This window comes from Mus pahari, chromosome 2, assembly GCF_900095145.1.
Source record: "Mus pahari chromosome 2, PAHARI_EIJ_v1.1, whole genome shotgun sequence".
NCBI lineage: Eukaryota > Metazoa > Chordata > Mammalia > Rodentia > Muridae > Mus > Mus pahari.
The window spans coordinates 74,546,120-74,568,525 of NC_034591.1; the positions used below are offsets into that span (position 1 = coordinate 74,546,120).

General features: G+C 40.0%; 1 protein-coding gene across 1 annotated transcript in view; it reads left to right on the forward strand.

Annotated features, from left to right (window-relative positions):
• The window catches only part of Itprid1 (ITPR interacting domain containing 1), a 134,457-nt gene that overhangs the window by 103,957 nt on the left and 8,094 nt on the right, over positions 1–22,406 (forward strand). Inside the window, exons 10-11 of the mRNA XM_021191565.1 lie at positions 17,412–17,494; positions 17,995–19,176. Coding sequence (XP_021047224.1) covers positions 17,412–17,494; positions 17,995–19,176 — 1,265 coding nt within the window. The remainder of the gene's footprint in view (positions 1–17,411; positions 17,495–17,994; positions 19,177–22,406) is intronic.

The window sequence follows — 22,406 nt, forward strand, 5'->3', positions numbered from 1 at the left end:
CTTAGTCTGTGTAAACTATCTCTGACTCTGCTGACTGGCAAATCCATTACACAACAGCATTTTGTCTTCCTGGACAGCATTTATTTCTGTGCTGAATTGTGTGTGCCAAATACTCAGAAGTGGGCCTCAAGTAGGTATTTCCTTTTTTAAGTTAAAAAAACTAAAGCAATCTTTTCTTAAAATGTCCTTAACATTTTATTTATAAAGTTATTTTATCAAAGGAAAACTCTCTGATACTGGATTCCTAGGGTATAGGCCTAGGATCCCAGTACATCAATCCTTGTCATTCATGCCAGAAGTCAAAGAAAAGATAATAGAGGAAGACAGGAACTTAATTTTCAGCGTGGTAGACGGGGAATGCAGGGCAAATCAGTCTCTTCCTCTCTTGAGGGGAACTGACACAAGTGTCAGCTATAAATCAGAAAAAAAATTCAGGAAGATGTCAGAGGTGTAAATGACCAAGTTGGTTGGTTTAATCAATATCTAAGTTCTTCTCAGAATCTTCTCAGTGCCAAGACATTGACATTGCTCCATGATGCTCAGGGAAATCTCTCTTCAGGGTTGGCACCTAATTGAGCTGCTGTGAGAGGCACTCCAGAGGGTGATCTGCTTTGCAAGGCATTTACTTATCAGGACTGTCATTCCCAAAAGAGACAACCATGCTCATATAATGTGGTTGCCCTTTCCTCATAGACTGATCTACCTGGAAGGATCTATTCCCATTGGAAAATGGAGGGCAGGACTTGTAGGTACCACTCTGGGGATCAAGATCAACATTATACACGCTGCTGGTTGGCCGTCTGCAGTATAGTGTCCCTGTAATTCTTGAAAATATCTTAGTTGTTTGCCATTTCTAGCCTTGGAAAAGGTGGGTTACTCGTGGGAGATTAATACTTTTTAAATAATTTTATATGCCTGTGGGAATAGTATGGGATTTGATCAAAGCTAAAGGGAGAGGAGGCTTAGGATGAAAGCAGAGGTGCTAAGTTCTACCAGTCTTTAGGTGTTTACCAAGTTCTACCTGTCAGTCATCTGCAGGATTGAATGAAGAGTCAGTACTTGGACCAAATACAGCCTCTAAGACCTTTTCAGAATTCAAACTGAAATTAACGAATATATTTAATCCATCTGCAGTAGATGCTAAGAGATTTTATTTATTGATTATTAGTAATGATAAAAAACCTTCAGTTAAGACTTGTTTTTAAAACTGGATCGAAATCTATGTTTTCTTTTCAATGTTACAAGGAAACCAACTTGATTCTAAAATCAAAGAACAGACAGAAGTTCAAGTGGGTTGTAAACTTGGCAAAAACATGTTCTGCCAAGAAAAATTAAAAAAAAGAATTCAATCTCAAAATCTGCTACAGTGCTTGCTTCTTCTAGTTCTCCTTGTGTAAGAGCAAAGTCCAGAAAAGAGCAACAGAGCATCATGCAGCAGATATAACCTATTCTGTGAAGCTAAAGATGCTTATATTGCTTATCTGAAGTTAGACCCTTTGCATCATTGGCTACCATGTGCTTCAAGTTCCAATCACACTGTACATTGTTCTAGCTGGACTGCTCCTACTAGATACTTCTGTAGTACATTTTCTTCAGGTTTTGCTTGTTCCAGACTGATGACTGTCCTTCCTATATAGTGCTTCTGTTGATAATATGGCTATCACGGGGGAAATGCAGTGGCTTAACCTGATATTTTTCTATAGCAGTTCTTCCTGTTTTCTCTTCTGAACTCTTTCACCATTTGGAACTCAGACAATTTTCTGCATGTCAGGAGAGAAATTAGGGCAGGGACTTAAGGCAGGATCCTGGAGGCAGGAACTGATGTAAGGACTGTAGAGCATTGATGCTTACTGGCTCACTCTTCATGGCTTGCTTAGTCTGATTTTTTATAATACTAAGGTCTAACTGCCCACGGTGGAATAGGTCCCTCCACATATGTTATCAATGAAGAAAATGCCCCATGGGCCAATGTTTCTCAACTAAGGTTCCTTTACCCAGTTGACAATACCTTATCTCAAGCTGACAAAAAGTCAACCAGTATACTTATAAATAGGCTGGGAACATATATACAAAGCAGAAGTACATCCTTTCACCACATCAGATATTCCCATACAGCACATCCACTGCATCTATTTTACCCTAGAACTGTAACTTCCATGCTGAGTAAGCTCCTTCATGGCTTCCCTGTCTTTCATTTTGCTTCTCTGTCCACTCAGGTCCTACAGAGTATTCAGTCAACAAGTGGTAGTTGTTCCATAAGTAACCAATGATATACACATACATTTTATCTGAACTAAAAGTGGCTGGGAATATCAGTAGTGTAAGAAAATGTAACATGAAAGACATTCTTTTAAGAATTATCAGAATAAAAATAGGTGCATGTGGTGGTTTGAATGAAAAAGGCCCTATAGAATGTTAGGGACTGGCACTATAGGGAGATGTGGCCTTGTTGGAATAGATGTAGCATTGTTGGAGAAAATGTGTCACTGGGAGTGGACTTTTTGAGGTCTCAGAAGCTGAAGAAAAGCCTAGTATGTCTCATTCTTTTCCTGTGGCTATGCATCCAAATGTAGAACTCTCAGATACTCTCCAGCACCTTATCTGTCTGCATGCCTCCATACTTCCCACCGTGACAATAATGGACTAAACCTCTGAACTGTAAGCCAATCCCAATTAAATATTGTCTTTTATATGAGTTGCTGTGGTCACAATGTCTAAGACAGTGAGTAAGTAATGCTCCAGCCCTCTGCCTATCTCTCCTCTAAGTTTTTGTGAGTTGAAGTCCCTAAAATCTCAAACATTTTTATTGAACATGAGATTAATTCTAGATTTTTCTGATTGCTTTTCTAGACATAACATTCAGGCAAGAAAAATATTCAAAGGGCATCAAATGAGAAGTGTTTTGAAAGGGGGGCTTTAGCTAAAATGAGATTCAGGGAACTACCCAGAAATGGGGCACCTGAAGACTTGAAAGATCACCGTTACCAACCTCATGTCTACAAGACCAGAGGAAGAGTCCCATAGGAGCTCTTTTGATAAATGCACAGCTGTTTTCTACAGGCATCCTAGAGAAAAAGGCAGAGAACACAGTCTAGGCAATTCCTCCTGTCCTTCAATCTCCTAGCCTATTGACTTCATCTCCCATTGACTGAACACTAAGTAAAGACTAGAACACAAGGCAGTACATAAAGTATCCTGAGTTGATGAAGACATGGGCATGGAAGGGTGAGTAGAGAGTAAGGACAGCTGGCCTCTGGAGGAAACCCTCTGCTCCCACTCAGCTGCGAGTGGGAGAGGGAGCGCAGCTACAGAAGACATCATAAACTCGGTAAGTATTTATTTATGAGGTGCCAGGAATCAAACACAGGGTCCCTGAATTCCAAAAAAAAAAAAAAATCCCAGCATGCCAAAGAAACAGCCTTTAAGTTGAAAAGAAATAGTTCATTAGCTTTACAACTCTTTTTTTCTCTCTTTTCTATTTTGAATTTTTGCTTTTGATGAACTGCAATGCCATATAAAAGGAATAATACTTCTTGCTATTTGAATTATTAACAAATAACTTGCCAACCAACTAATTGACTTGAATGACAGCATATTCCAGTCTGCTTCACAAGAGAAGAACTATGTTAGGTGAGCAATATAGAGATTAAAATTCCAACTAATGATGCTATGGAGACAAGAGAAAACTTAAATTTTCATAGTATCATGTTATTTGGATTTTAATTCACTATTTATTTAGTCCTGGGAACTCCTATCCCTCTGTTTTGGAATATGGAATAAAGCCAGATCTAAATTAAAATTTATCATTACATCAAATTCTTCAGGACAATGAATCAGACATACTTCTCAAAATTGGATCTGGTCTCTTTGTTTTAATCTAAGCAATGGCTAATTTAAAAAAGAAAAGAAAAAGTCTACACAAAGAAGGTACTGTTTAAGATAAATTCGTATACTAATCTATTTTCAGAATATTTATCTAGACTGAAATTTCAACTTGCTTTATTTCAAAGACCTATGTGGCTAATTGTTCCTGGAATATTTCATTGCATTAAGCTCACACTCCGTTGGCCTCTTGACCCCCCTCTGGCAGAAGCATATCATGTGAAGGAAGGAAGAGCAGGGACAGACATACTGGGTCAATCACTCCTTGGCATGATTACTTCAAAGAGTCCTTTTTAACAATTTTCAAGGGACATGACATTCTTTAAAGAAAACAAGCAGAGAAAGCAGCATACCTTAACTAAGTAGAAATAGAATGATGCATTGGAGGCCTCCATGGAAAAGGCCTTTCTTACTCAGGTACATATCAGGAAACCATTTCCTCAGATGACAGAAGATGTGCAGAGTTGTGTTAGCTGTGTTTTAAAGTGGACATATGATGCAATAGTTCATATAAGCTAAAGCTCAGATGCAAGACCATAGTTTGTGAAAAAAAGATATGGCCAAGGTCCACCAAAAGAGGGCAGCCTGAGTGAGGGGGTGTTGTTCAAAGACCTTCAGCTCCACTAATTTCATACCCATGACCATGAGTATTCCCCAAAGAGAAAATGCCAAAAGTATCAATGACTATGTCCAAAATCATAGAATATACCATAGAAAGTGGAATAGCTGAGGGAAAATTGTCAATGAACACTGACTAGGAGCAGAGTGAATACTTTCAATTGTTTAGTGTTCGATATCATCAACGGAAGATGAGCTTTAATTTTTATTTTCACTTTTATTTTTAAATAACTTCTTATACAATAGTTTGATCATATTCTTTCTCCTTCCCTAACTCCTCTGACATCTTTGCTTCTCTCCCCTCCCTTCCACAACTTCATATCTTCAAATTCTCTCTCTCTCTCTCTCTCTCTCTCTCTCTCTCTCTCTCTCTCTCTCTGTCTCTCTCTCTCTCTCTCTCTCCTCTCTGTAAAAACAAAATACTGACCATGTTCTTCCCTGGGAATGTAATTGATATATTCTGTGTGACTGCATTNAACTTCTTATACAATAGTTTGATCATATTCTTTCTCCTTCCCTAACTCCTCTGACATCTTTGCTTCTCTCCCCTCCCTTCCACAACTTCATATCTGACAAATTGCTCTCTCTCTCTCTCTCTCTCTCTCTCTCTCTCTCTCTCTCTCTCTCTCTCTCTCTCTCTCTCTCTCTCCTCTCTGTAAAAACAAAATACTGACCATGTTCTTCCCTGGGAATGTAATTGATATATTCTGTGTGACTGCATTGAAGAAAACTTTTTTTTCCTCCCCTGGAAGTCGTCACTATGCAAATAGTTCCTTGTGGCCACTTATTTCCCTTTCTTGGTGCCAGGATTTTGTCTGGCTTGACTATGTGCAGGTCTTGTGCATGATGTCACAGTCTCTATGAGTTTATATGTGAATCAGCCCTAATTGTGTCTAGAACCCACTACCTCTTTGGAGTCAACAGGGTTCATCAACCTTGGCTCCTACAATCCTTATGCTTCCTCTTTCATGTAGATCCCTAAGCACTGAGTGATGGAATTTGATACAAAGGCATCATTTAAGGCTGAGCATTTCAAAGTTTCTTACTCCCTGTACATTGTCCAGTTGTGCGTGTTAATTAGTATCTAGTGTAAGAAAAGGCTTCTGAGATGATAGATGAGCCATGTCCTGATCCATCAGTATAACAACATGTTATTAGGAGTTATTTTATTTCTATGATGTTCATTTAGCAGAATAATGTTTGGTTTTATGCCCATAACCTATCTACTCTCAGGTTCTTGACACTATCAGACATAGTTTCCATCTCATGGAGTGTGTCTAAATCTAATAAAGAAGTTGTTGGGTATTCCCATAACACCTGTGCTACTGCTGCACCAGGGGGTATACCTTGAAGGCAAGCCACTGTTGTAGCTTTCAGAATTTGTAGCTGAGCAAAATAGTGAATTTTTAAGATGTCATTAATTCAAGAATAATACACAAAACATTAAACTACTAGGAAACTAAAAGCTGTCTTTCCAAGTTTCTAAAGAACATAAAAAGAGGGCTTTACTTAGAGAAAATGCAAATGCTTACACACAGTTGCACATGCGCGCGCACGTGCGCGCGCGCACACACACACACACACACACACTTAGGGATTGTCCATAAAAAATTCACAATATACTATTTAAACAGAAGGAGGGTACAAAGTGGATAGTATTGCTTTGTTAATGCATACGTGTTCACAGGAGCTCAACGAAAGCGCACTGGGCTAGAATACATAGAAATATATAGAAATACTTGTCTTCCCACATGATTAGATAATTAAGATATTTTTCATTTTCTAAATTGTCTTCACCATTGTGTACTGTTTTTATAATAGTGAATTCATTAGTTCTTAATGGTATCAAGCCAAATAAATTTATTTTTAGAGAAGTACTTTTTTTTCCAGTGACTAAGAAGTGTAGCTATTCTGACTGGAGAGTGGAGGGAAAACCGCTAACCCTGGAACAATAGAACAAGGAAAGGGAAAATGTGCAGCTTTGAGAGCGTGCAGAGCATCAGCTGGGGCTCACGAGCATCAGCTAAGGGCTCACGGGCATCAGCTAGGGGCTCACGGGCATCAGCTAAGGGCTCACAGGCACTCTCAGGTACGCTGCAGAAATCCTCTATCGGAAAAGCTGAACTCTCTAGAACTTCTGGCATGAGTGAAGCCACTGACGTGTTTCAGATAGGTTTTTCAAAACCCATGAACATACTATCTCTTCTTCTTGCCTATCTGGGATCAGACACGAGGTCAGGAGAGCAGGCATCTTTGCTGACACTGTATAGCATCTAGGACAGTATAAGACCTGAGGGGACCCAGTGCACATTCTAGGGATGAAGGGTCCCACGAGAACATCTGTAGCCCTGCCTTTGTGCCCTACACTCTTCACTGCATTAGCAAGGAGTTAACTCACAGCAGGAATGTGTGGGAAGCCAGAGATGACACAGAAAGATGTCAAACGGAAGTCAAGCTATCATTGACAGAATGAACCTTGAACACATAAGAGCCAAAACAAAACTTACAAGAATGCGAACTGTATCGTTCATCTGGGTTTCAAAACAAGAACAGATAACAGAAGAGTCCAGTGCTGTAAACACAGTTCAGAATGATCTGAGGCAGCCGCAGGCTGTGTGTGAAACTGAACTGCACAGAGAGAAGAAAGCCACTCTTCTCTGCCCGGTACTGGCCAGGCAGCATCTCAGCTCCCGGAATGAGATTGGGAGGCTTGATCTTAGAGTAAATTTGGCAAGAGCTTATTCAAAAGTACGAAGAACAAGTAAGTGACTTGGAAACCATGTCCCATGACAGTGGATGTCAGCGGGCCTTCAGGTGAGGAGAAATGCCTGGAAAAACAGAGAGCTGTTTTTAGACAGGAGCCTTAGACATGGTCTGGGCGACCAGACAATAAAACATGCTACAGATCTTGCTCTCTATCACAGATGCACTGTCTAAAAGTTGTATATTTTCTGACACTTGAGTAGCTCCTTGTTAGCAGAATGTGTAAGGAAGCTGGGCGATAGCTAATAAGAAAGGCACCAAACTGGAAACCCCATTTTGACTGATGTGGGGATCTGAAGACAAAACCATAAAGATGTTCTGAAGCATTTGAAATGACATTTTAAAAATGCCTCTGTAGGGTAACCACTCCAGTCCAAACAACCATCAGTGCTTCCTATTGGGCAAAGCTGCCGCTGTTCATCTCAGGTTCCAACGCCCTCCTGGGGCCATTTGTTTTTGCCTCGTCTGTAAGTCCGCACAAGTTCTAAGACATGTGACTCTACCCTGCGACAATGCATGAGATAGACACTTGACAATTAAATAGGTAATATAGAATCTATTGATGTAGATAGTTAACCCCAAAGTTCAAGGTTAGACCATGTTTCTTATTCTGTATGATTTCTTCATGTTCCTTGTCCCTGTATACTCTGTTTCTTTTCACCTTTTTCCAATTTACATTTCAACTCCTTCCCCTCTTTTGTTTCCTGAGATGCTCTACACAAAGACTATTTTCAATACAACTCAGGTGCTTTTACTATTGACAGTCCAGAGAGAAGGCTTCTTCAATTGGAAGGTCTTGGCAGAGCCCTGGCTCCTCCGTGGTTGGTGTAATGCTGCCATCTGGTGGTTACTTTGACAAAATGCCTAAGGCGTCTTTCCCTTGGATAGACATGTTGGCTCAGTACAAAGGTGGAGTCTGCAGGCAGGGCTCACCCAGCTGAAACAGTAAAAATCTAAATTCTAGAAGGCAATTGTGCACTGTAGAAGTTAATTTCAAATGGCTATCAATGCTATCCATCAGTCATGAATAGTGTAAACAGTGAGACTGAATTATAATAGTTAAAATGACGTTCCTTGGGAAGAACTTACCGCACAAGATATTCTAAGATTCATAGATTTACACATATATTATTGGGCATTAACTTCACTCATCATTAAGCCCAATATAAGAGAATAACAGTTCCTATGTAGGAGAGACAGAATCTAAAGCTGGTAGATGTGGCTGTAAATCTGCCAGATGAGTAGTCAGTTGGATGTTCTAATAGCATGTTAGCTAAATGTATTTAGACTTTAGCCTTTATGAGCCATGGGATAGACAGAGCTGCTGAACCATCAGCTATTGAGAGCAAGATGAAATCAAGCAGAGAGATTTGGGTGGCGAGGGCTGTCATTTATCTAGTTTTGGTTTAGAGCAGGGACCAGTGAGAGGGGAAGTTTGTGTGATAAAATTTTTCTAAAAGAAAAAAAAAACCTTCAGGAAGCAAGGTGGAAAAAAACAAAAACAAAAACAAAAACAAGGCCTTCACTTAGCAGAGTGGACCAAAAGCTGTGGCTCCTTGGGAGAAGGTTCCCAGAAAAGGTCCACTGGCGTAAGCTCCAGTTCTCCTAGGCGTGGTCCGGCAGGCTTCAGGGACTGGGTGGGATGGCCCCCTGAGCTAGTGCTACTTCCATTACTCTTCAAATGCCAGGTTCTTGTACCAGAAGTCAAGCCCCTGCCTGGGTGTTACCTTGAGGGTGTAGCAGTGATAAACGATACTCATTTGTATCTGTCTGTTTGCCTAATAGTCCATCATAGCTACCCCAGACTAGGTGATCTCTCATACTTTATCTCTTCTAACTCCTACAGCCCTAAGGGGAAGTTTAAAATGAGGAAATGGAGCACTTAGCTGTTGGTAGTCACTGAAAACGCTTTATAAGGGGCAAAGATCTTAGCCTCCTAAAGAAACTAAGCCATTTGTAAATTTCCCCACATGATTCTTAAGTCTCTCAGAATGCTTCAGGATGTGCACATTTGACTTCTAAAGCAAACAAAAACTGAAAATCCTTTCCTTAAGAGCATCATGCCCAACTGTGTTGTTCAGTCACACTACGAAAGGGAAATCTCAGTTTGGTCTTTTGTTATATTTAATTAAATTCAAGAGATACCACTTGAGTGAGATTTAAAAATTGTGTGTGATTTACAGGAAGACAGTTAATGAAATGTAACTGTTGTCAATACCGCAAATACATACCCTTCAGAACAAATGACTCCTACAGTGTAGAGACACATCGCATTGTGCTTGTAGCTGTTTACAGTAAGTTCTCCTACTCAGAAAAGCTTCATCTATGTGCAAACCTTGGACTGTAGCTATTGCAAATATGTTAAATATATGAAAGATGTAGACTTTTCTCTTTGCTGTTCTTTAAGCAACTTTTATATACCATTTAAATTATAGTAGGTATTGCAGGTAATCCAAGATGATTTAAGACGGAAGGACAGTTGTGCATATGTCACATGCAAATATTGTGGTATTTTATGTCAGAGATTTGAGTAGCTGCAGTTTTTAGTATTCTGTGGGATGGAGTTCCTTGAAACCAGTCACCCACAGATCTCGGGACCAAAAATATTTCCATTTGGATCAGGTTGTTAGAGACTAACCAGTTTATGGACAGATTTTGGTTTAGTGGCAGAATACATTGCTTCTTCTGAGCATGGCAAGGATAATTGAAGCCATCAGCCATCATACATCACACTGGTGGCTCCTGCTCCAGAACAAGAATCTTGAAATTTTTTCTGGAAAAGTGAGTAGCAATGGTGTCCAGGTGGTGCCTGAAACCCTTCACTAAAGCAAGTGGCTCCACATCCTGTTTTGCCTTTTCTCCCCCCGAGTCTTGAGTCCTCTTACTTAAGAATTTTCTCTCTTAATGCTATAGGCCAGGGGTGATGAAGGAGATGTGGAAGTTAGTCCTACGGACTGAATATCTACAGTCAGGGCCTCCTGGGATGAAACAGGCTGTCCAGGGACCTAAAGCGCATAGGTAACTTGCAGTAGGAAGCTCATGTAGAAAGTGTTCAGGAATGGTCTACTCACTTACCTGTTGAGTAGATGGGCTCTACGTAAAGTAGTCAGGGCACCGTGTGAAAAATATTAGAAAATCTACACAAAGCTTTTACACTGTTATTATAACAATTATCACATAATTTATATGAATTACAAAATAGGCGATTTCCTTCCTAACTTCAAATGTACCTGGAGAAGTTTTTTTTTAATAATATTTTTATTTTATTACTCCTTGAAATGTCATCCATCTATGCAATGTATTTCGATCCTATTCATTCACCACCTCTCTTCAGTGTTCCCTACTTGGATCCACCCCTATCTCACTTCTCTTGTTGTTGTTAGAAACTCCCTGAGTCCAACTAATGCAGCCCACATGCAGACAGGTGTAGAACTATCCATGAAGACATAGGCAACCTACCCACAGGGCACATCCACAAAGAAGGGTGACTCTTCTTCCCTCAGCAGCTATTGGTTGTCAAATAGATCTTCTCCCATTCATGCTGAAATTTTGACAGCCTGGATCTTGTGGGGGTAACCACTGCTATGGTTGACGTTTGCAATAGTAATGCAGAAGTGAGCATTCCACAGCTCTAAATCTTACCAGCTCTTACATTCTTTTTGTTCCTTCTTCCATGATGTTCCCTGAGCCTTCAATATTATAGGGATGGGGAAGGGCATAAGTTAATATAGATGATTCATCCAGAGCTGAACACTCATGGTGACTTACACTTTACACTTTGACCAGTTATGTGTCTCTGCATCGGCTCTTAACCAAGCAAGACAAATCTGTGGAAACAAACATAAATTATAAGAAAATAATTTGACAACATGACCATTTAGTCAAACAAAACTAGTAAGTTTTTCCTCTTGGGTCCTATGACTCCTCTCATCATGGATTTTTTTTTTTTTAACCAGGTTTCAGTTTGAGGCATAAAACCCTTCCTGTGGAGCAGGCCCCAGATCCAATAAAAAAGAGGTGGCTTACCCAATCATCATGCCGCTATTGCTCCAATGGGCACCCCACATCTTGCCCAGCAAATCAGTATGAAATCATGTAGGGTCCACATTTGAAAAGACCACTGATGTTTTTTTCTCTTCCACCAACCTACATTGCATCTTCTGCCACTATGTCAGCTAACCATCAGGGAGAGAGTTTTCAGGTCAATACAAATCAAATTCTATATGTCGTACATTCACAGTGAGTATCTTCATCAATAAAGACTTACCATCTAGTTGTAATGACCAACCAATAGCAATAGTAGTAGCCCACAGGTTGTATTGTTTTGTTTTGTTGTTTTGTTTTGTTTTGTGTAACTTTGGGGCCTCTGTCCAATAACACATCTAGAATGCTACCCTGTGCCCAACACTGAAATTTCCAGTTAAGAACTAATGTCTTCTTGGAGCAGCTTTTTCCACCCAGAATGGCACGTCTGTTCGAACTCCTCTTCTTTATAATATACTTTTGCATTAGTGCATTACATGTTGTAAATGTAATGTATATTACATTTTGAACTGAATGGGTGGATGCTCGTTAGGCATCTTCATATCCCTTTGGCTGACTCATCCCTACCCTCTTCTCTCCCCATTCTCCCTCTCTCCGCTAAAACCTTTAACCCTGAAAATTACCCCACTTGCCTTTCATGTGGTCTACGTTCAACTGACAAGTTCTAAAGCTGGTTGAATTTGATTTTAACAAGATCAACCAGGTCTTAAATATGTGACATAAATTAAGTATTATAAAATAAATCTCTAATAATAAATAATAAATGTTTATTCTTTTCATTGATAGTTAACAAGCAAATATTCTATTACTAGTATTAAATGTTCTATAGAAATTGAATGTTACACTTGAGTGTTTACTTGATTGGCTCTTTCCATATAACCTGCTCTATGTTATAATAATACTGATTTTCATAGAACTCAAAGGGATTTTGTAATAAGCCAATTGCTATATTATTATTTTTGTTAACATAGTCAATTTCCCCCAAAAGTGGGGATCAAATCCAGGACTTTAACAGGCAACTACTCAACCACTGGGTTTGCCCCACTCTTCACTAACCTTTGAAAGGATTAAACCTTTTCAAACAGGTGTTTGATGTTTCCTTTCAGACTCTTCACAGTTTGGCCTCCAAAGGAGTCACTTCCCTATTTTCCCTGGATTATTTTCAAAGCTAATTCTCCTTCTGCTTTTATGTTAAATGTATATAATACGCCTCTCCAGTGGAGTGGATTTTAAGACTTTTCCTCTTCGTTGTTGGTATTAAATAATTTGTTTCTGATGTGCCTTGGTGTAGCTTTCTTCATGTTCTGTATTCCGGGGGTTGGGGGGGCGTGTTTCTGTCAAACATGTCATGTGTTCTCCATGCTCTTTGGAGTTTTCCAGTTATTAAAATATCTATTCACTCAGAGGGGTGGCACCGTGTATTGGTGTGATTTTTCACCACTTAAATTCTTGTTTTCCATATGCAAATTTGATTTGGGATCATTTCTATAGTTATGTCTTTCTTTCACTAGTTGTTTTTATTACACAATCCTTAATTTGCTTTTAATCTTATCCATTATAAACTATCATAAGCAGTATAGTTTTCGTCATCTTTAGTTTCATTTGGATCTTTAAACAGACAGACAAACAGACAGACAGACAGACAGACAGACAGACACACACACACACACACACACACACACACACACACACCTTCAATGTCTGCACTTAACACATTTCATCATATTCCTTGGCCATATGGCATATAGTCATAAGTGTTTTAATGTCCTTGTCTGATCATTCTTACATCAGCATCAATTCTTTATTTGTTTTCATTTGTTGGTGTTTTGCCTCCCTGTTTGGGTCACATTTAACTGCTTCTTTTATAGTTAATTATATTCCTTCATTGTCAATTTCCTTCCTGTATATAACATATTTTGATTACTTTTCCCCACCTGCTCTTATCTCCCTCCCACCCTCTTTCCTGCAAATATCTCTCCCACATTCTTGCCTTTTTTGTCGTTGTCTTGTGTTCTGTGACCCAGAGTTTCATAAGGGCAGTCTATGTGATCATAGGTTTGGGACTATGCATTGAAGGGGGTGGACACACATTTGACATACCTGGTATCTTGGAGTATATGCTAAGAGGTGTGGAATTAATTTTGCATGTGGTAAGTATTGGTGGATTCCTAAAAAGCCATTATTGAGTTTACTTCTGAGGCTGAGTTGAGCTACGAGGAAATGCTCTGATGTATTGGGGTTTTTAGTATTATTATTATTATCATCATCATCTTTAATCTTTTTATTTTTTTTTACAGTCCAGTCATTATGTCATTATTCTTCTCCTGTTTTGTCCTCCCATTTGTTCCTCACCAAATTCCTCCTTTCCCATCTCCAAGAGGCTATCCCTACCCCACACACAACCCCACATGCCCCCACACTCGGTCAGGCCTCCACATTCCCTGGAGCCTCAGGTCTCTCAAGGGTTAGGTGTGTCTTCTCTCATTGAGGCCAGACAGAAAGTCCTCTGCTGGATGTGTCAGGGGCCTTATCAGCTACTGTAAGCTGCCTGTCTGGTGGCTCAGTGTCTGAGAGATCTCAGGGGTCCAGGTTTGTTGAGACCACTGGTCTTCCTATGAGGTCACCCTCCTCCTCAACTTCTTCCAGCCTTTCTTTAACTCAACCACAGGGGTCCCTGACTTCAGGCCATTGGTTAGGTGTAAGTATCTGCCTCTGTCTCAGTCAGATGCTTGTTGGCCCTTTTGGAGGGCAGGCATGGAAGGCCTCTGGCTTTAAGTACATCATAGCATCAGTAATAGAGGCCCTGGAGCCTCCCCTTGAGATGGGTCCCTATTTGGACTGGTCACTGGACCTCCTTTTCCTCAGTTTCTTCTCCATTTTTGTCCCTGTAGTTCTTTTAGATAGGAACAATTCTGGGTCAGAGTTTTTGACTGTGGGATGGCAACCCTACCCCTCAACTTGTACCCTCTCTTTCTACTGGAGGTGGATTCTACAAGTTCCTCTTCCCACTGTTGAGCATTTCATCTAAGGTCCCCCCTTTCAGTTTTGAGGTCTCTGGTACATTCTAGAGGGTCCTCCCACTCCCCACCTTCCATGGTTGTATATTTCCATTCATTCTTCTGGCCACTGGGACTTTAATCCTGCTTCCCCCCACCTATACCTGATCATGTTCCCCCTTTCTTCTGCCTCTCTTCCTCCCCTCTCCCACCCAGTTCCCTCCTTCCACCTGCTCCTCCCCCTGTGATTATTTCATTCTCCCTCCCAAGTGGGATTGAAACATCCTCACTTGGGCCTTTTGGCTTGTTAACCTACTTGAGTTCTGTGGGTTATATCCTGGGTATTTTGTACTTTTTTGGCTAATACATCCACTTATTAGTGAGTATATACAGTTCATGTCCTTTTGAGTCTGAGATACCTAACTCAGGATAATATTTCCTAGTTCCATCCATTTGCCTGCAAAACTCATGATGTCTTAGTTTTTAATAGCTAAATAGTATTCCATTGTGTAATGATCCACACATCTGCTCATGGATTGGTAGGATTAACATAGTAAAAATGGCCATCCTACCAAAAGCAATCAACAGATTCAATGCAATCCCCATCAAAATTCCAACACAATTCCTCAAAGACATGAAAAGAGCAATTCTGAATTTCATATGAAAAGACAAAAAACCCAGGATAGCAAAAACCATTCTTAACAATAAAAGAACTTCTGGGGGAAGTTCACCATCCCTAACCTCAAGATACAGAGCAATACTGATGATAAAAAAAAAAATAAAAAGAAGGCATGGTATTGGTATAGAGACAGACACGTTGATGAATGGAATAGAACTGAAGATCCAGAAATAAAACCACACACTTTTGGGCAATTGACCTTTGACAAAATCAAAAATATACAATGAAAAAAAGAAAGCATTTTCAATAAAGGGTGCTGGCCTTACTGGCAGTTGATATGTAGAAAGATGAAAATAGATCGATATTTGTCACCTTGCACAAAGCTCAAGTCCGAGTGAATCAAAGACTTCAACATAAAACCAGATACCCTGAATCTAATAGTGGACTCGTACTTTTAAGAGTGTATGAAGAACGAGACAATGTCCTTCTCAGGCTACTTATTCCTCGCCTCTGAGTGGATGCCTTCAATGGAGTTTCTTGGCCCTGGGTGAATTTTGAGTCCTATTTTCTTCCATTATTTTAGATGTTTTCTCCCCCATGCTGGCACATAGCTCATGAGGGAACCAAGAACTCATTCTCCACGGGACCTCCCTTTTTCTCTCACACTGTACTGAAAACCCTAGATGGCTCAATATTGCTGGAGTCTCACCTCTACTTCCTTCATTAAATGTGTCTTCCAAGACTCTCCACGAGTTTCTGTCCTTATACTGAGTCTTGTAAACTAGCAGCAGAAATCTGGATAATCATGGCGCTCACATCACTGAGCCTGCTTCTCAGTGATTGCTCTCATGAATTGCTTCCTGTCTTCAAACAAAACAAAAACCATTGTTCGTATGCTTTGTACAGTATTTAATTGCTTCAGAAGGTAGAAAAACTCTGGTACCTATTACTTCAGCTGGCCAAGAGCAGAAGTCCTTTTAAGGTTGATCTTGGATAAAGATTTCCATATTTCATCCTTAAAAACACATCAAGAAGTGACATTTCTATCAGAGAAACCATTCCTTCAAATTTTTCCACTGATTTCCTCAATCCCACCAGGTTCAGGTGTCAAATTGTTTCTTGATTTCTAGCTTTTAAATATCTTGAGTCTGAATTAAAGAATATGAGGTTTGAACTTCCTAATTGTAGGAAGACCAGTGTCTTTCTTCGTGCTTTAACCTCAGGGCAAATGAGCTGGATGTGGATTGATAGACCACCTCAGAGATCATTTCGACTCAAACACATATCATTAAGACTGACTGAAGACAGCCCTACAGAGAGAAAGCATTGCTGTTAATAGAAGCATCCTCAAGGCTGGGTCTGGAAATCATAAGCAGTGCCTAAGGTCTTTGAACTTTTCTTCAATAGTTAGATGTCTAAGCAATGGAAAATTACATATTTCTCATTTAGGTACCAGATATCTAAGCCATAGATAGATAGATAGATAGATAGATAGATAGATAGATAGATAGATAGATAGATAGGTAGATAGATAGACAGAGATAGAAATATATTCAACACCAACATCCATATGTATTCTTTCTCTTTTTTTTCCCAGCGAAGACAAGGTCTTCTAGTATAAGCAAGTGTTACTAGAGAAAAATCCAATACTTCGGGCTGGAATGAAACACATCTAACAGACTATTTGCCTAGCAAGCATGAAGTACTGGATTTAATCTACAACACTGCACAGTGGATAGTATAAACTTGTAGTCCAAGCATTTAGGATGCAGAGACAGGAGGTTAAGATGTTTAAGATCATCCTTGGATTGGCTACATGGTGAATTTGAGGTCAGCATGGTATATATGAGACTCCACCTCAAAATAAAATGCCATAGTTAAATCTTTAGTACAATGACTTGCTATCAGGCACCTATTCTTTTACCTCGACACAATACAACACAACACAATACAACACAACATGTGCATATAATGTCTGCAAACCCTAGCCTGTCTGCACAGCATTGTTCTCTGTCTGCCCTGCCCAGTGTTTTGTGGGAACAAAAGTCACAGTCTGGAAATAGGCATGGCCTTGTAGTCTTAAATTTAGAGCCAGTGAAAACTAGGAAAGAGTTTGTAGCTAAAACTTAGTCAAAGGAAAGATAATATATATGTGTAAACATATTACATAGGAAGGTATTGTATTAATGTGATATTTAGAGACATCTGTACTTTTTGTCATTAGTTAAAATTTAGCTCACAATCAATCATAATTTAAGAAGTGAGTTCTTCCACTGGTCCAGGTTTTACAGGTTCAGGAAGATGTAGATGCAGTTTTACATGAGCTTTCTGATACTTGAAGAAAGATGTCCTTGCAAGTTTCCCATTGGGTCATTCATGGTCAGACCATGCATGATCTCTAATGTGCTAGAAATAGACAAGGTTTACTCTCATTCTTGTGGGCAGGACAATTTTACTTCCCTAACTTCCAGGTCTCTTTCTTCACACAGGCACCCAAATGGACAGAACAAACAGCTGTCAGTCTGATAGCAGTGGGTTTTTGGAAGAGCTGCCAGAGCTGCAGCCCCTCCAGGTACAAGGGGCTGGAATGGGGCCCTGATTGGATACTTAACACTTTAAGTCTTATTAACCACCCCACCCCAATTATATACTCAGCCCTGAAGAACTTGGAATGACAAATCTAAAGTACACATCACAAATGGAAAGTTTTAAAGCCCACACGCTATGGATAGATAGATAGATAGATAGATAGATAGATAGATAGATAGATAGATAGATAGATAGATAGATAGATGTAGATATAGATAGATGTAGATATAGATAGATATAGATGTATAGGTGTATAGCTATATAGATGTATAGATGGATATAGATATATAAATATGGATATAGATAGATATAGACTCTCCATGGTTTGATTTTTCTAAACAATGAACTGAAGTTAATAGGGAGGAGGTACTGGGTGACATAGTATCTGATAAAATTCCAAGTTTATAGCCTCTGCTCAAGACTTCTGAGCCACTGGTCTGTTGTAACTTCCTGATTCATTTTCCATGTTGGTTTCTCTGGCAGGTGTCTTCTGTGACAGGCAGCCAGAGTCCTACTGTCTGTAGAGGTTGCAAACCAAGGGATCAGAGTCATAGTCCAGGATCATGGCAAGACTCTCTGCAAGAGTCACATGGCTCTAAATCCAAGAGCATGACAAGCTCATCTTTGTTAAGCCAAGACTGGAGTACCTTGGAAGAAAAGGCCTCTGTGGTGGAGGAGGAGCTTCAACCCAAGGGCATGGAAGAGCCACCAGAAATAGTCAACCCAGATATGACCCCCATCAAGACCATCATGGTGGGAGAACACCCAGAGAGTGTTGCTGTTCCTGTGGTCACTTCTACTTCCACATGTAATAACACAATGGGGATATTGGTGACTCATGTCACAGAAAAGGAAGATAGGTCTGTAGGCCACAAGGGTACTGGAAAAATGCTGATACAAAGGCACCACTTTGAGTCACCAAGGTCATCCAGGATTGATCAGACTCCAGACAATTTCTATCATGTGGACTCTGAGATCACCAAAACAGAGGACAAGAGCAAAGTCTGCCCTGACACCAGGAAAAGCTCACTGGCGCAGGAGAGACCAGCACAGCACTCTCACCTGCACAGGGGAGCCATGCCCTATAAGGGTGACCTTCTTCAGACCTCCGAAAAGTCAATTCCCCACCTTGAGAAGCCACCTGGACATGTTCCCACTGACTCAAGTGCTGCCAGCTCCTGGTCTGTGACAACCCAGATGTCCTCCAATCTGGTGTCAGCTGCTCAGAGGGTTGCAGACCTGGGGACCTATAATAAAGGAACAGCTTTTGAATGCACTCCATGTGACCCTCTTACTACCACAGACCTAAGACTGCAGAGAGAGACAAGGCAGGTCAAGGATGCTGCTGTACAGACTTATGCCCATGAATGCAAGCTCAGGCCTTCCCATAATGACTTCATTCATGGACCTCGGCCCCTTGCCAAATCCATCTCTTTGGATACAGGTTTTCCGAGTACCCCCCAAACAGGCCTCTGCCACACCACACCTGCCCACTGTTGTGTCTGCTGTCATCACTGCCCCAACTGCCAATGGAGAGGGCAAAGCCCTGGCCCAGAACCCTCTATTTGCAGGCATTCCCTGTATTCACAAGCAGAGGATCCTAAAGTGCAGTTCATGAAGACACTGAAAATACTCCAAGACACTACTGTGAGGGACCTGTGTTCTGTAAGTGTTTCCTCTACAAACTGGGGGCAGAGGCACCAACCGCACCCTGACACTACAAAGACAGTGCTTTTCCTCCGTTATAGTAGAGAGAACTCAGAGCATCTCTCTTTTATCTTTAAGTATTAGTCATGTTTGTTGAGTGTTTTATAGTCTATGAGATAAATTCATACATTTAAATTTATAATATTAATTTACCTGTATCATCTCCAAGTCAGTATAACTGAGAATTCTGACTTTTAAATTCAGTAGGCTATATAATTTTTTTTTGTTGCTTTTTTTTGTTTTTCGAGACAGGGTTTCTTTGTATAGCCCTGGCTGTCCTGGAACTCACTTTGTAGACCAGGTTGGCCTCGAACTCAGAAATCTGCCTGCCTCGTGCTGGGATTAAAGGCGTGCGCCATCATTCCCGGAGGCTATATAATCTTGACTGAACTATTTAGAGTCTCTAGGGCAGTCATGAAAAACAGTGGGATGGGGACTATGGAAGTAGCTCAGTGGCTAAGTACTTGCATAAGGCCCTGGGTTTAATGCATAAATATATATATATTTATATATATATTGTGCATCCCTATATATGTACATATATGTAGGGAATTGACTCATTCCATTATCACAAAATTGTGTAGGGATGAAATAAAGCACTCAACATATATAGAGACTCAATTCAATACTTATCATGGAGGATATTAATGTTAATATTAATTGATAGGGTATGGCACTAACCATCAATTTTTGTCACTCTTATTATTGATGTATTACTTGAACCTCTGGTGTTATATAAAGAGACTTTTGAACAACCTTTGGTAACTGGTTTAAAAATGAGTACTGGGGTTATGGAACACTGAGTAATGCCAACCTAATCCCTGATTAATCAATTTGTCTAAAATGAATCCTTGCAATGCTCCTTTTAAGTGTTTCTAAGGTGGGGATAGTATAGTCTTACAGGCTGACTATCAACCAAGTCTTTAAGAGTATAACACCTGAAATTTCACATACAAAAAGGAAACGGTGTTGACAATAGAGGATTATAGCTGTTTATGGAAAGTACAGAGGAACTGGCTTACTAAGTGTCATGGTCCAGTGCCCTTGGGTACCTTTCTACCCTTTAATTCCACAAAAAATGTACTGAATGTCTATTGTAAACACTTAATTTATACTGTGTCATCTAATCTTCACTTTCTTAGATGCCATAAATATTCATTGGGTTTCTAATGTGTGGCAATTCCTCTCTCTTTTGTAAAAGAAGAAACTGGACTAAGAGAGTTTAGGTAATCTTTCAGCACTTTACAGCCACTAAGTGGTGAGTCTCAACTCATATTCTTAGACAGAGATGTGTCCAATTTAAAATATCTAAACCTGTATAAGAGCGATTGTGTGAAAGATGAAATCATCATGTGAACTTTTGACATATAGAACTCTACATAAGCCTAACATAAACTTAGAAATTTATTTTCAGATTGCAAGATGTCAGAAATTTAGAATATTTAAGAATGAGCCAAAATAAAGGCTGTATTACTCATAGAAAGCTTCATCTAGGCTTTGAAATCAACTCTGGGTAAACTTTCCAGTGGAAGAAAAGGGCAAAGGCTGATATGTATCTGGGATCCTGGGGTTAAAATAACCAAATCCTGGAGAATGGGCCTGGGGATACAGCTCAGTAGTAGAATGCTAGGTACCTCAAATTTCAATATCAAAATAAATAAAATAAAATCTAGGAGAACAGAAAAATCACCACCACACTCACTTATTGAGAGGTTATATGTACTCTAAGGAAGTGTTCTTCTCCTGTGAACTGTTCCCTACCCTGGCTCACATCAGGTGACATTGCCAGTCTTTGGAGACACCTTTATGTATCACAACTGGAAGTCCAGTGGGTGTTACTGGCAAGAAATGGGTAAAGAGCAGAGAAGCTATTGAATATGCTACTGTACATGCAAAGGGCAGCCCCACCACAGATCACTCTTTGGTCTAATATGTCAGTGTTATCCATACTGAAAACCACAGTCCTAGAAAAATAAGCACTTACTCGACTATGTAGTTTATATGATAAAATGTCAGACATGTAAGTGAGCTAAAGAAGGTGCTATTTGAGATCCTATACAAACACTTAGACCATATATATAAGTACTCCTAGTTCTCTAATGAAAGCCTGGTTCAGTTATAGTGGCCCATTTCTGTAATGCCATAACTCAGAAGATTAAGGCAGGAAGGTCATCACAAGGTCAAGGTTAGTCTGGCCAACACAGCAAATGCTAAAGGCTACATAGTGAAACCTCATCTCGGGGATAAATTTTACAAAGAACTATAAATTAAATGATATTTACTCTTATGTTTTATTTAAAATAACAAGAATACAATCAAAATTATGCTAAAATTTTCAGGAGAGAAAGTAGTTCGAGACATATCCAATGTCTTTTGGTAATCATGATGGTGGAATAGGATACTAAATCTGTTTTCTGCTCACATCATAGCCACTAATTAAAAATAGTGTAAATTTGTCTTGGCAGTGTAAGAAAAACAGTAAGGATGTACTAGTAAACAGAATGTAGAAGACAAGTGCATCAAACTTTGCTTGAGAATAACTGTCAATTTGAGGAGACCCAGAGAAACTCAGGCATAGGGACCCAAAGTTTGTTCAAAGTTAAGGATGCTGCTTATGATAGTGAAGGAGACTGAGTTTGGGTCAAGATTTTCCCTAAGTACAGATCAGGGAGGACCTTGGACTTACATAATTATAGCTGTGTGGAATGATTTGGCGCCTGGAAACAGATGCTCTGCTTCATTTGGCACTATGGCATAGAAAGGTTGTTGTGATCCTTTGTGTATGATCGTCATCCTCACACTGGTATGTAGGTGTCCGTATCAGTCGATTGAGTATGAACTTTTGTATCTCTCTTCTTGCCCCATGATGTGTTAGCCCTCATCCTCCTAGAGTCTGGAATCATCAGGGTCTGGGGAGATGGCTCAGTAAAATGCTTGCTGTACAAGCATGTAGACCTGAGTTTATAGCTCCAGTATCCACACAAAAACCTGGCTGTGTGCTGGGCATGAGCACCTGGAGGTCAGTGCTGGGCACGAGCACCTGGAGGTCAGTGCTGGGGAGGTGGTGCAGAAACAGATGGATCCTTCAGAGCTTAGTGAGTAGCCATTCTAGCTGAATAGGTAAGCTACAGGTTTATCTAGAGAGCTTGTCCCCAAAATAAGAGACAAATATTTAATGTCAGCCTCTG